General features: G+C 44.1%; 1 protein-coding gene across 2 annotated transcripts in view; it reads left to right on the top strand.

Annotated features, from left to right (window-relative positions):
- Nucleotides 1–11861, top strand: part of LOC121566918 (NACHT, LRR and PYD domains-containing protein 3) — a 29377-nt gene extending 17516 nt beyond the window's left edge. For both annotated transcript variants that reach the window (XM_041876837.1, XM_045214186.1), the window contains 5 exons: nucleotides 338–505; nucleotides 10121–10294; nucleotides 10427–10591; nucleotides 10720–10766; nucleotides 10862–11861. In XM_041876837.1, the coding sequence (XP_041732771.1) occupies nucleotides 338–505; nucleotides 10121–10294; nucleotides 10427–10591; nucleotides 10720–10766; nucleotides 10862–11403 (1096 nt within the window). In that variant the 3' untranslated portion in view covers nucleotides 11404–11861. The remainder of the gene's footprint in view (nucleotides 1–337; nucleotides 506–10120; nucleotides 10295–10426; nucleotides 10592–10719; nucleotides 10767–10861) is intronic.
- The last annotated feature ends 709 nt before the right edge of the window (nucleotides 11862–12570 follow it).

Genomic DNA, 12570 nt, shown 5'->3' on the forward strand with positions numbered 1-12570 from the left:
AGAAACATCTCAAGGATGATGAATGGAAACAGGAATTAACTGAGCTCAATTTCGAGTCTCATAGCAAAGCATCTGAATACTTATGTAAATAATGTATTTCTGTTTTTAAATTTTAATATATTTGTTAACATTTCTAAAAACCAGTTTTAGCTTTTTCATTATGGGGTGTTGTGTGTAGATGAGGAAAAAAATGTATTTAATCCATTTTAGAATAAGGCTGTAACGTAACAAAATGTGGGAAAAGGGAAGGGGTCTTAATACTTTCCGAATGCACTTTACCTACACATGTGTAGAGGTTAGTTTAAATGTATTCACTGTATTTACTCTGTTGTTGTAGACTTGCTGGCTGTAACATCACAGAGAGGTCTTGGGGAGTAGTGGCCTCGGCTCTAAAGTCAAACTTACTGCGAAAGCTGGACCTGAGTTACAATGACTTGCAGCACTCCAGTATGGATCTGCTCTGTGATGGGTTGCGTAGTCAACACTGTAAACTGGTGATCTTGAGGTAAGCAATTTTGTTTGTTTGTTCCACACTTAGGTGTAATTACAGTATTTGTAGACTATTACCATAGTTTCAAGTTTGGGTAAGCCAATATTCATCAGCGCATTTGCAGACTTATGTAAGATAGCCTACTATTCCTTTATTTATTTTTTATTTTTTTTGATATTTTATAAACAACCAAAACATACACATACAAATTACATCATACAAACATCAACTACATCACACCCCCCCCCATCTCCAGTGCCCGCATCACTTTTCACCACATGGCCTGAAACTGCACCATTTGTTTCTCTCCGTAGCCCACACACTTTCAATTTTTATGAGAAAAGTATCGTCCAACCTATTGGGTATCTCACTGCACCCTCATATGCCATGTCTTGAAATATCCAGACAGATTAAAAGTGAATTTACTTTCTAACTCCGCCTATAACATTAAGACTTTATCACATTCCCAGAAGGCATGGATTACATTTACATTTACGTCATTTAGCAGACGCTCTTATCCAGAGCGACTTACAAATTGGTGCATTCACCTTATAGCCAGTGGGATAACCACTTTACAATTATTATTTTTTGGGGGGGTGGGGTAGAAGGATTACTTTATCCTATCCCAGGTATTCCTTAAAGAGGTGGGGTTTCAAATGTCTCCGGAAGGTGGTGAGTGACTCCGCTGTCCTGGCGTCGTGAGGGAGCTTGTTCCACCATTGGGGTGCCAGAGCAGAGAACAGTTTTGACTGGGCTGAGCGGGAACTGTGCTTCCGCAGAGGTAGGGGAGCCAGCAGGCCAGAGGTGGATGAACGCAATGCCCTCGTTTGGGTGTAGGGACTGATCAGAGCCTGAAGGTACGGAGGTGCCGTTCCCCTCACAGCTCCGTAGGCAAGCACCATGGTCTTGTAGCAGATGCGAGCTTCAACTGGAAGCCAGTGGAGTGTGTGGAGTAGCGGGGTGACGTGACGTGAGACGGGCTGCGGCATTCTGGATGAGTTGTAGGGGTTTAATGGCACAGGCAGGGAGCCCAGCCAACAGCGAGTTGCAGTAATCCAGACGGGAGATGACAAGTGCCTGGATTAGGACCTGTGCCGCTTCCTGTGTAAGGCAGGGTCGTACTCTCCGAATGTTGTAGAGCATGAACCTACAGGATCGGTTCACCGCCTTGATGTTAGCGGAGAACGACAGGGTGTTGTCCAGGGTCACGCCAAGGCTCTTCGCACTCTGGGAGGAGGACACAACGGAGTTGTCAACCGTGATGGCGAGATCATGGAACGGGCAGTCCTTCCCCGGGAGGAAGAGCAGCTCCGTCTTGCCAAGGTTCAGCTTGAGGTGGTGATCCGTCATCCACACTGATATGTCTGCCAGACATGCAGAGATGTGATTCGCCACCTGGTTATCAGAAGGGGCAAAGGAGAAGATTAGTTGTGTGTCGTCTGCGTAGCAATGATAGGAGAGGCCATGTGAGGATATGACAGAGCCAAGTGACTTGGTGTATAGCGAGAATAAGAGAGGGCCTAGAACTGAGCCCTGGGGGACACCAGTGGTGAGAGCACGTGGTGCGGAGACAGCTTCTCGCCACGCGACTTGGTAGGAGCGACCGGTCGGGGGGGATTCAGCGGGGGGGGGTTCAGCAGGGAGGAGAAGGTGGCAAAGAGCTTCCTAGGGTTAGAGGCAGATGCTTGGAATTTAGAGTGGTAGAAAGTGGCCTTAGCAGCAGAAACAGATGAAGAAAATGTAGAGAGGAGGGAGTGAAAAGATGCCAGGTCCGCAGGGAGTCTAGTTTTCCTCCATTTCCGCTCGGCTGCCCGGATAATTGTTTGTGTTTCTGCTGGTCAGAGGGAGCGGGCGCTCCGTGTTAAACAAATTGGGACAAGAGATGTAACTTGTTTTGCTCTCAAGAAAAGGGAGCCATTGAAGTGATTACTGGGGTAGCGGTAAAAGTAAAAGTGGACCAACAGCAGGGGAAGATTCCTGGTGTTTGTGATACTTGTCGTTTGGTGTGACGCAGACACGGTGGCGTGAGTGGAGAAACAGATGAGTCATTGTCTGTTCTTTTGAGTTTTGATGTTCAGTCTTTGCCCGATAAAGTGATGTTAGGATATTTCAGTTATCCCTTACGAGCTTTTGTGCCGAATCCATTAAGTTGTTACAGGTGTGAAGCTTATGGGCATGTGGCAGCAGTGTGTAGGAGGGAGGCTCCTAGGTGTGAGCAGAAGGGCATGAGACAAAGATATTTGAAGTATTGGGGAAAGAAGCGGTATGTGTTTTGGGCATATGATGTTTTAATAAACATCTTTATTTTGCATTCAAGCCTTAGTTTAGGATTTATTCATTTTTTTGACAGTGTGCGGGTCTCCATCTCTTCCAGTATTCTTATTTTGACTCCTACGCACCTGGAACAGACACTATTCAGTAGAAAGGATCTTAAAAGAGCGCAGACGGCCTCTTATGATAATTGTAGGGGTGCCCATGGGGCTGGGGATCAGAAGTGTCCGTTGCGAGAGAGGCAGGTTGAGGTTACCAGGGTTAGAGTAGTGCAGAAGGTGTCGTATGCTGAGGCAGTGAAGAAAGTAGAGGAAGATGGGTCAAGGGGGAGGGATCCTGAGAGGATTCGTGTAAGTAGTAGATCTGTGCCAGTACAGAGGGATAGACTAACAAGTAATATATGCTTCAGTAAGATTGGCTTTTTAGCGTTCATAGCAATGGTTATCAACAGTACCGCAGGGATGGAGCGTTAGTCGCAGAAAATAGAGGTTGTGGTGGCAGCTGGAGAGAAGTATTTGGGTGTACAAGATTTGATGTCAGAAGAGTTACAGGGTGTGTTGAGTGGTGGTGTCCCGTCCTCCCAGGCCATTGGCCTAAGGTAGGACATGATAGGTTTAAATAGTGGAGCCAACACAGAAAGAGAGAGAAACTAAGTTTCAGAGAGAGGATCGAACGATGAGCTTTCTTTCTGGATAGGCTATATAGCCAGGGCGTCTGAGAAGGTTAAAACAGACCCTGGGATGACAGATCCAAAATTCATACAACTAGGCCCACTGCACATCTTTTTTTTTCAAGCTCTGAGGCTGATGCAACATATCAGTAGGCTACTTTTAGCTTAAAATGTTGATAAACTATTATTTCTTCACATTATAAGAGCAGCAATGCGCACACATCAGTAGGTGAATGTTCCAAAATGCAGTTAGTGGGAACACACCGTTCTTAAAAAGGGCAGCGCACATGCGAGCGGTTTCATGTGACAGAGAGGAAAATATCAGTTAGAAATGTAGAAAGAGGGGAGATCTACAGATGCAACATGGGTTGCTAATATGACTAGGATTGTGAATGCTGACTGCCTCCGCTCAGATTGTAAGGTATGTGATGTGTGCGGTGCGCAACAGGCATTAGCCTTTTTCTCCGCTCTTCTGACCATTTGATCTGAACGAACTGTTCCTCAAATATGTCAATAGAATCAAGACTTTAGAAATTAATGTTAATTATAAACTGGGTGGTTCGAGCCCTGAATTCTGATTGGCTCGAACAAGGGGTATGACAAAACATTTATTTTTACTGCTCTAATTACGTTGGTAACCAGTTTATAATATCAATAAGGCACCTTGGGGGTTTGTGGTATATGGCCAATATACCACAGCTAAGGGCTGTATCAAGGCACTCCGCGTTGTGTCATATGCCACACCCCCTCGTGCCTTATTGCTTAATTATCATACATTATGATTGTCAAACATGACTGGCGGTTTGTAATTAAGTGTCATTAAAGTTTGGCTCCATTTTCTGGCGCCTCCCTCATGTCAGCCTCGGTGTGGACATGAGGCTGTAGCCAACATGCATATAAACTAGGCTAGACGTTTGCATGTATATAGCCTACATTTAGGCAAAATAATTTAAATATTATTCCAATGTTGGCCTCTTCAGAGGCCATTTTTTTCATGTGAATTTCTGGCTAAGTTGACAGCCCCATTTATTTATTTCAGTAGTAGGCTAATCTTATTAGGCTTTTTTTAATTTGGGACGGTTCGTCTTCAGATTGGGATGATTTAAATTGCACTTTGGGACAATTCTGGGACGTGATGAACAAAGGTATTCTCCTGTATGGTAGCAAGCTAGCTAGGATTGGCCAGAAAGTTGAAGTCAGAGGAGAGAGAGAGAGAGCGCAGAGGTGAGGAGAGAGAGGAACCGATTTAAACTCCATTACGTACTATCAAATTATAATAGTAGTGATTTGATTAACAGTAGAATAAAACTCTGGATGTAGCCTACTGGACTCATGATGGATCTCATCTCTCATTTTCCTTTCCATCTTGCTCCAGAGGGATGGATGATTGGCCTGCAGCCACACATGAATTGACATTTGAAATAAAAAATAAAATATGAAATAAAAGAAGCCAAAAAGCAAACTGTTGGGACCTTTCGATTTATATACTCCAGTTGAAAATATGATTATTTTAGAGCAATGTGACTTGACTTGAATTAACACTATTTCACAATGTTTAACATTGTGTTAACACCATTTCACTACTATGATTTCTGAAGAAATAAAATGTTTTAACCATTAAATAATTTGGTGTAATCAACCAATAACAAAGGGAGAAATGCAGAGAACAAGAAAATACTTTTACCAGTTGTATTTACTGAGTGTACAAAATATTAAGAACACCTGCTCTTTCCATGACATAGACTGACCAGGTGAATCCGGGTGAAAGCTATCATCCCTTATTGATGTCACTTGTTAAATCCACTTCAGTGTAGATGAAGGGGAGGAGACAGGTTAAATAAGGATTTTTAAGCCTGGAGACAATTGAAACATGGATTGGGTATGTGTGCCATTCAGAGGGTGAACTGGCAAGACAAAATATTTAAGTACCTTTGAACAGGGTATGGTAGTGGGTGCCAGGCGCACCGGTTTGTGTCAAGAACTGCAACACTGCTGGGCTTTTCACACTCAACAGTTTCCCGTGTGTATCAAGAATGATCCACCACCCAAAGGACATCCATCCAACTTGACACAACTGTGGGAAGCATTGGAGTCAACATGAGCCGGCATCCCTGTGGAAAGCTTTCGACACCTTTGTAGAGTCCATGCCCCTACAAATTAAGGCTAAAATGCCTTGTGGGCGGGTTTTGTTTGGTAATTGGGCTAGAAATTTTAGCAAGACCTGGCAACTCTGCCTTCCCTTCACATTTGACACTGTCAATCGTGAATGATGATTCTTCCAAGTTTTACCGGTGAAACGTCCATGCAGCATCTGTATACCAACCATTTGACTTCAATCAGTTTATGGGGAAATGAATTTAGATTTGCTTGAGTTATACAGTGTTGTTTTGAATGATGTACAGTGAGCAAATCTTAGAGCAGATGGTGTTAACAAACTGTAGCATAGCCTACCTGTGTATTTTGCATAGTGGCGCGCGATGTTAAGTTTCGGGCGCGCGATGTTAAGTTTCGGCCACACGGGAGAAAAATGTGGTGGCTTTTGTCTTACAGTAAGGTAATAGTATTCAGTTCTGTTATGTAGAATACTATGATTATGTGATGTTGCAGACATTGATTCAGCTTTGATCTAACTTTATTAAACGAGCACCAATCGCCAGAGTAGTAGAGCAGAGACTGTGCGTAAAGTAGAGCATAAACAGAAGCGCAGAATGTGATCCGCACATGCGCAGATGTTTCGGGAACTTTAGCCTGGAGAATATCGGAATAAAGTCGGATAAGCGGCCACTCCGTGTTTTTTAAGGACACTACCTTGAAACACTTGAAATGACAGGCTGCATTTACACAGGCAACCCAATTCAGATATTTTGCCAATAATTGGGCAAAAGATCAGAGTTGGGCTGCCTGTGTAAACGCAGCCTTAGGACTGGTAATTTTTTTATTATTATTATTTATTTTACCTTTATTTAACTAGGCAAGTCAGTTAAGAACAAATTCTTATTTACAATGACTGCCTACACCGGCCAAACCCGGACGACGCTGGGCCAATTGTGCGCCGCCCTATGGGACTCCCAATCACGGCCGATTGTGATACAGCCTGGAATCGAACCAGGGGGTCTATAATCAGATCCGTCGCCAGACCTCAGTCTTAAGGGGGGCATATGAAATGCATGGGAGGGCAGGGCACAATTATTATTAGCCTACAGTACGTATATTTATAATAATCGTATACTCTATTTGCGCAGCATGTAATCATCACATTAAACATAACCAAAAGCAATATGACCAGGTAGCCTATAGCCTACACCACATTACATAGAAGCAATATTATGAATATCCATAAAACACTTGACTATACAACATATTAGATGTAACACCAGAAGCATCTCTCAAACATTGCATTTTAAAGCAGTCAACAGAGGGATATGCATTGCCATGAGACACACACACACGCACGCATATACACACACACACAGAGAGACTTTGAACCTACCGGTACTTTGAGTGGAGGCAGCGCTGTCCTCTCTCCAGTCCCTCCTGTCAGTACAGCGGGAGGCGGCGTTTCTCCGAGCAGAACCTCCTCATCAAAGTATCCTTCCACTCGGACTTAAACTTGTGAGTGAGGTTCTTTTCAAAAGCAAGCTGAATCAGCTGGGCCTTGCGTCTGTGCAGCATACTGCGCCGATGCGCTGAGAAGACGCTTTTGAGCGTGGAAAATGAGTTTTCACACATTGCTGTGGAAGCTCCTAAAGTTAGGGCAAGTGTGTAGGCTGTGAGAACAGTCGGCATAGCCTGGAGTGCACAGTTGAATGTGTTGAGGATGTTGGCTATTGTCCATTTTCCATCTTCGGGGGGAACCGGGGTGTCAGTCATTCTTCACCAGGAACTCACGAGCCACAGTATATTCAGATTCAACCACATCAGTTCCAGCTAATACCAGGAGAGGGGTTACCTTTGATGGGTCCAGGAAATTATCCTCGGCCTCTGGGTTCAAAGCAGCCAGTGCGCCAATGAGCTCGCTACTGCGCTCTCCAACACGCGCATTAATCTCTCCACTGTACACTGTAAAACAATCTCATGAACTCAGTCTTTTCATCTGTCACTTTGTGGCTGACCAACTGTTTCTTCAACTGCAAATCCGCGGAGGTTCTTATTAATTGTGCGTCTTCTCTTGCTTGGACCAGGGTCGGTCACCGGCACAGCCTCGGTGGCCGATGCTGGAGGAGCACAGAGATCCCACAGTGCAGAAAACTAGTTTTCTGTGCGCAGTGTCTTCACGCAGTCAGAAGCGCTGTTCACAAGTGTCACCGCAGTGAACAAGTCCATATCTTCGGCCTGTAGTAGTCTGTTAGACGGCTCGAAAAGTGACAACAGTTTCATAAGAAGGTGCGCAATGAAAAGAAAACTGCGCTGCGTAATGGCGCAAAGCAGCCCCGTAGCCTCGACGCGCACCTCCGCTCCAAGGCCTCGTGTGTTTTCCACCTCGGTCAGTAATGTGGATATGTCGTGAAAACTCTTCACCACAACTTTGACCGTTGCCAAGTGGCCACTCCATCTCTGGTCCAAGAGACGTTTCAGGGTATCGCATTTGTGCAGAATAGCCACGGTTGGCTTCCTTGTACAGCATGTTGCATACTCTAAAAAAAATTATCGACAGCTGCTTCACTGGACATGGCATGAATCACAACCAGATGAAGTTGGTGATTAAAGCAGTGAATATATGGTATGTTACGATCCAGCTTGTTTTAGAGCAATTTCTGCACACTACCATGCCTGCCAGACATGAGTGATGCGCCATCATAAACTTGACTCAGGATTTTGTCCGTGCTGAGTCCGGTGCTGGTGAGCTCATCAATGATGACACCTGTCAGAGCCTCTGCATCACCTTTCTCAGATGTGGCCATTACCAAGAGGCGCTCACACAGACCATAGTTTTTGTCAACAAAACGCCCAACTACAGATATGTTTTCTTGGCCTAAAGGATCCCGTGTGCCATCCACTTTAATTGAATACCAGCAATCGCCGACTTGTCTCACTATCTCCTCTGTCACGAGTTTGCTCATCATTTAGATAATCTCGTTTTGTATCTGTGGGCTGGTATAGCGTGCATTCTGTGGGATTGTTTTTGTAATCCGTGTCAGTTCGGGATCTTTGCGCATGGTGTACTCAAAGAGAGACAAAAACAGCCCCATTGAGCTATTATCATTTAGCACACTGGCAAAACCAGCATTATCTCCACGTAACGGCAATTGATTCACCACTAAAAACTCCAGCATATCATTTACAGCTGACATGTAGTATCTGTTGCGAGCCAGTTGCTCTCAATTTGAGAGAGTGGAAATCTCTTTTCCTCTCTCTACATTTTTCTGAATCTCTCCACATTGCTTCACAGGCTAAATGTTCTTTTGAAGCTGCATGCTTATTTAAGCCCTTGCTTGTTCCAATTGCATGTTTCCAATCATTAAATCCCTTAATGGAGAAGGTCGCGTCCGATGATACAGATTTGAATTTCCTGTAGGCATAACAAAATGCGGAGTCCTTTTCCACCGAGTACTCAAGCCAGTCCCTGTTCAAATACCAGCTAGAGGAAAATTATCATTTTTTTTAACCAAACAATTTGACTGGATATTTCCTCAACACAACCTGTTTGGGTTTGTCCATGCCGAGGTCACTCATACCCACTGATTCAACAGGCAGTTGTGGCCCAAATGCTGCCCCAGTCGCAGTTGCACTTGACCTGCAGGTCCTGCCAGGCCCAGGGTCGGACTCCACAGAGCTACTAGCATCAGGCTCAGACTGTCGACCAGGGTCTCCTTCTCCAACTACAACATCAGGAGGCGTCGGTGTTGTATCCAATTTGGCAGAGGAGACTGTTGGTGGGCTTTTCAACCACTTACGGATATCCATGACGAACTGAAGCGAGTAAGCCGGCGTAAACTCATCCAGCTTTCAAAAATGCGCGGTAACTGTTGAGCGGCTACACTGACGTAGGCTACGTCACGTACGTAGCCTAACTTTCTTTTTATTAAGGCCGTGATAGGCTGTTGCAGTGTAGATTCCCATCAATCAAACAAAATCACACCATTGTTTTTTTTATATTTTTAATGTTTTAATGATAAAGAATGCAACATTAGTGCAACACAAAATTAGCAACTATTATAATATAAAATTAAAGTAATTTTTTTAAGAGGGGGGGGCGGGCACAAGCATTTTTGGGGGTGGGCCCGGCCCCCTATGGCCCGCCCATAGCGACGGGTGTGTCTGTAATGACGCCTCAAGCACTGAGATGCAGTGCCTTAGACCGCTGCGCCACTCGGGAGTTCTTACCTTATCATAATCCAAAAAAGATCTGTTGCAAGGACATGAAGAAATGTTGCATTGCTAATGTTTTTGCTCTCGTCAACCACGCCAACGAGAACCAATCATAATACAGGAAGTTGTACACATGACATTCGGACCGGCTAGTCACGACAAAAAGGCTGATTTGCCCCATCAGACAGCGTTCTACGAAGTATGTTTTACTCGTGGATTTTTATTCCTTTGCTACTACTGGTATGTAACTGGCATTTGGCGCTAGTTGCAGGTATAAATGTTTAAAGTTTAACTTTTTAACTACACGTTAAATAATCTCACAAATATTGTGTTATTTATTAATTTGATATTTTCAAGATTTCTCTTACCTCTTCCTGCAGGCTGTCATCCTGTGGCATCACCGAGAAAGGCTGTGCTTCTCTGGCTTCAGCTCTATGTTCAAACCCATCACACCTGAGAACGCTGGTACTCAGTGACAATAACCTGCACAATTCAGGAGTGAAGCGGCTCTCTGCTCTTCTGGGGAATAAACTTTGTGAACTGGAGACACTGATGTAGTTATGAATTTCACTTAATAGATTATGACATTGTCATACACAGCACATTTCATTAGGTTATATTTACATCTGAAATTAATTAACCATTTACATATGTCAAATGAGTAGGTAGATGTCTTCTTTTTGCAGGCTTTCTGGCTGTCTTGTCTCAATGGAAGGATGTGCTTCTCTGGCTTCAGCTCTGAGATTAAACCCCTCACACCTGCGACAGCTGGATCTGAGCTACAATCACCCAGGAGACAGAGGAGTGAGACTGCTCTCTGATGTACTGGACAATCCACGCTTCATACTAAAGTAAATCAAGTAACTTGAAAGTGCTCCTTAGTCCAAAACCAGGTTTAATCTGTGTCTGAGAAACCGGCACTGAAGTCAACCAAAGTCTTGTCTGTCACTAAATCACTGTTCCTCTGCTTCCCTTACAGTGTGGAACATAATGAAGAGTGCTACTTAAAACCAGGCCTGAAGAAGTGTATGTTTGTCATTGTTAACTTCTCTAGCCTCCTAAATGCATAAATTAATCTTGGCATGTGTACCCTCTTTCCTAACCTCAATTATTTATTGCAGATGCCTGTGTGCTCACACTGGACCCTAACACAGCTCACAAAAAGCTCTCTCTGTCTAACAACGGAAGAACTGTGACATGGGAGGATGACGATCATCTGTGTTTGTCTCACACAGAGAGATTTAATGACTGTCCTCAGGTGCTGTGTAGAGAGGGTCTGACTGGGTGCTGTTACTGGGAGGCAGAGTGTAGTGAGAAAGGGTTTCATATAGGTGTGGCATATAAAGACATGAGCAGGGTTGGGAAAGGGCATAACTGTTTGCTTGGTTGCAATGACAAATCCTGGAGCCTGAGACTCCTCAAACTTAGAGTCCTCAAACTCTCTGTCTGGCACAATAATGAGAGCACAGCCATACCTGCCCCCTCTTCCAGCACTGACAGAGTTGGGGTGTATCTGAATTCCTCACAGGGCACTCTGTCCTTCTACCTAGTCTACTCTGAGACTCTGACCCACCTGCACACATTCCACTCCACCTTCACTGAACCACTCTATCCAGCATTTTTTGTCAATGACTATTCATCAGTGTCCCTGTGCTTGGTCTGAAATTGGCCCAGAGATGAGGAGAAAAGGAGGATGCTGTTGAATGTTTACTAATAAACTGCTGTCCTCCTGAGTCCATGACAGAGATGGAGTCAAGACCATATCCAGTTCAACAGGGATCAGTTGACCAAGGAAAATAAATTGAAATACTCAATTCATATTTTCCATAATGGTTTGATATTTTGTCCCCCGGTACACTTCAAAATTACAAACATTTCAGTGTTTAGAAAGAACCTCGATTCGCGATGTGTTCGTATCTCTGAGGTCCTACTGTATATGAACTGCATATTTCTTATTCAGTATAGGGGTTGAAAGTTTGACCTATGTTGTTGCGTTCAGATACAAGGGGAGCTTCTCCTTTGCTTTTTTCTTTATATTGTTCTCAGGGTTCGAGGTGTTTTTATTTTTGAATAATAATAATGGAAATACATTTTATCAAACTATTAAACGTACAGTATATATGATTGTGGTCTTATTCTGTGGTGTAATACGCAATAAGAAAATAAATCCTTCATATAAAAAACTTTTGAACATTTAACAAATAAAAGTTTTTATTTTATTTCTTAAGCTCCTAACCCCAATAAGTTTTATACTTTCATCCCACCAATTCATCCACACCTGAAGGGTGGACCATTAGGAATACACACTCCCCTGAAGGGTGGACCATTAGGAATACACACTCCCCTGAAGGGTGGACCATTAGGAATACACTCGCCTGAAGGGTGGACCATTAGGAATACACACTCCCCTGAAGGGTGGACCATTAGGAATACACACTCCCCTGAAGGGTGGACCATTAGGAATACACACTCCCCTGAAGGGTGGACCATTAGGAATACACACTCCCCTGAAGGGTGGACCATTAGGAATACACACTCCCCTGAAGGGTGGACCATTAGGAATACACACTCCCCTGAAGGGTGGACCATTAGGAATACACACTCCCCTGAAGGGTGGACCATTAGGAATACACACTCCCCTGAAGGGTGGACCATTAGAGTACACACTCCCTGAAGGGTGGACCATTAGGAATACACACTCCCCTGAAGGGTGGACCATTAGGAGTACACACTCCCCTGAAGGGTGGACCATTAGGAGTACACACTCCCCTGAAGGGTGGACCATTAGGAATACACACTCCCCTGAAGGGTGGACCATTAGGAATACACA

Source organism: Coregonus clupeaformis, chromosome 5 (genome assembly GCF_020615455.1).
Source record: "Coregonus clupeaformis isolate EN_2021a chromosome 5, ASM2061545v1, whole genome shotgun sequence".
Lineage (NCBI taxonomy): Eukaryota > Metazoa > Chordata > Actinopteri > Salmoniformes > Salmonidae > Coregonus > Coregonus clupeaformis.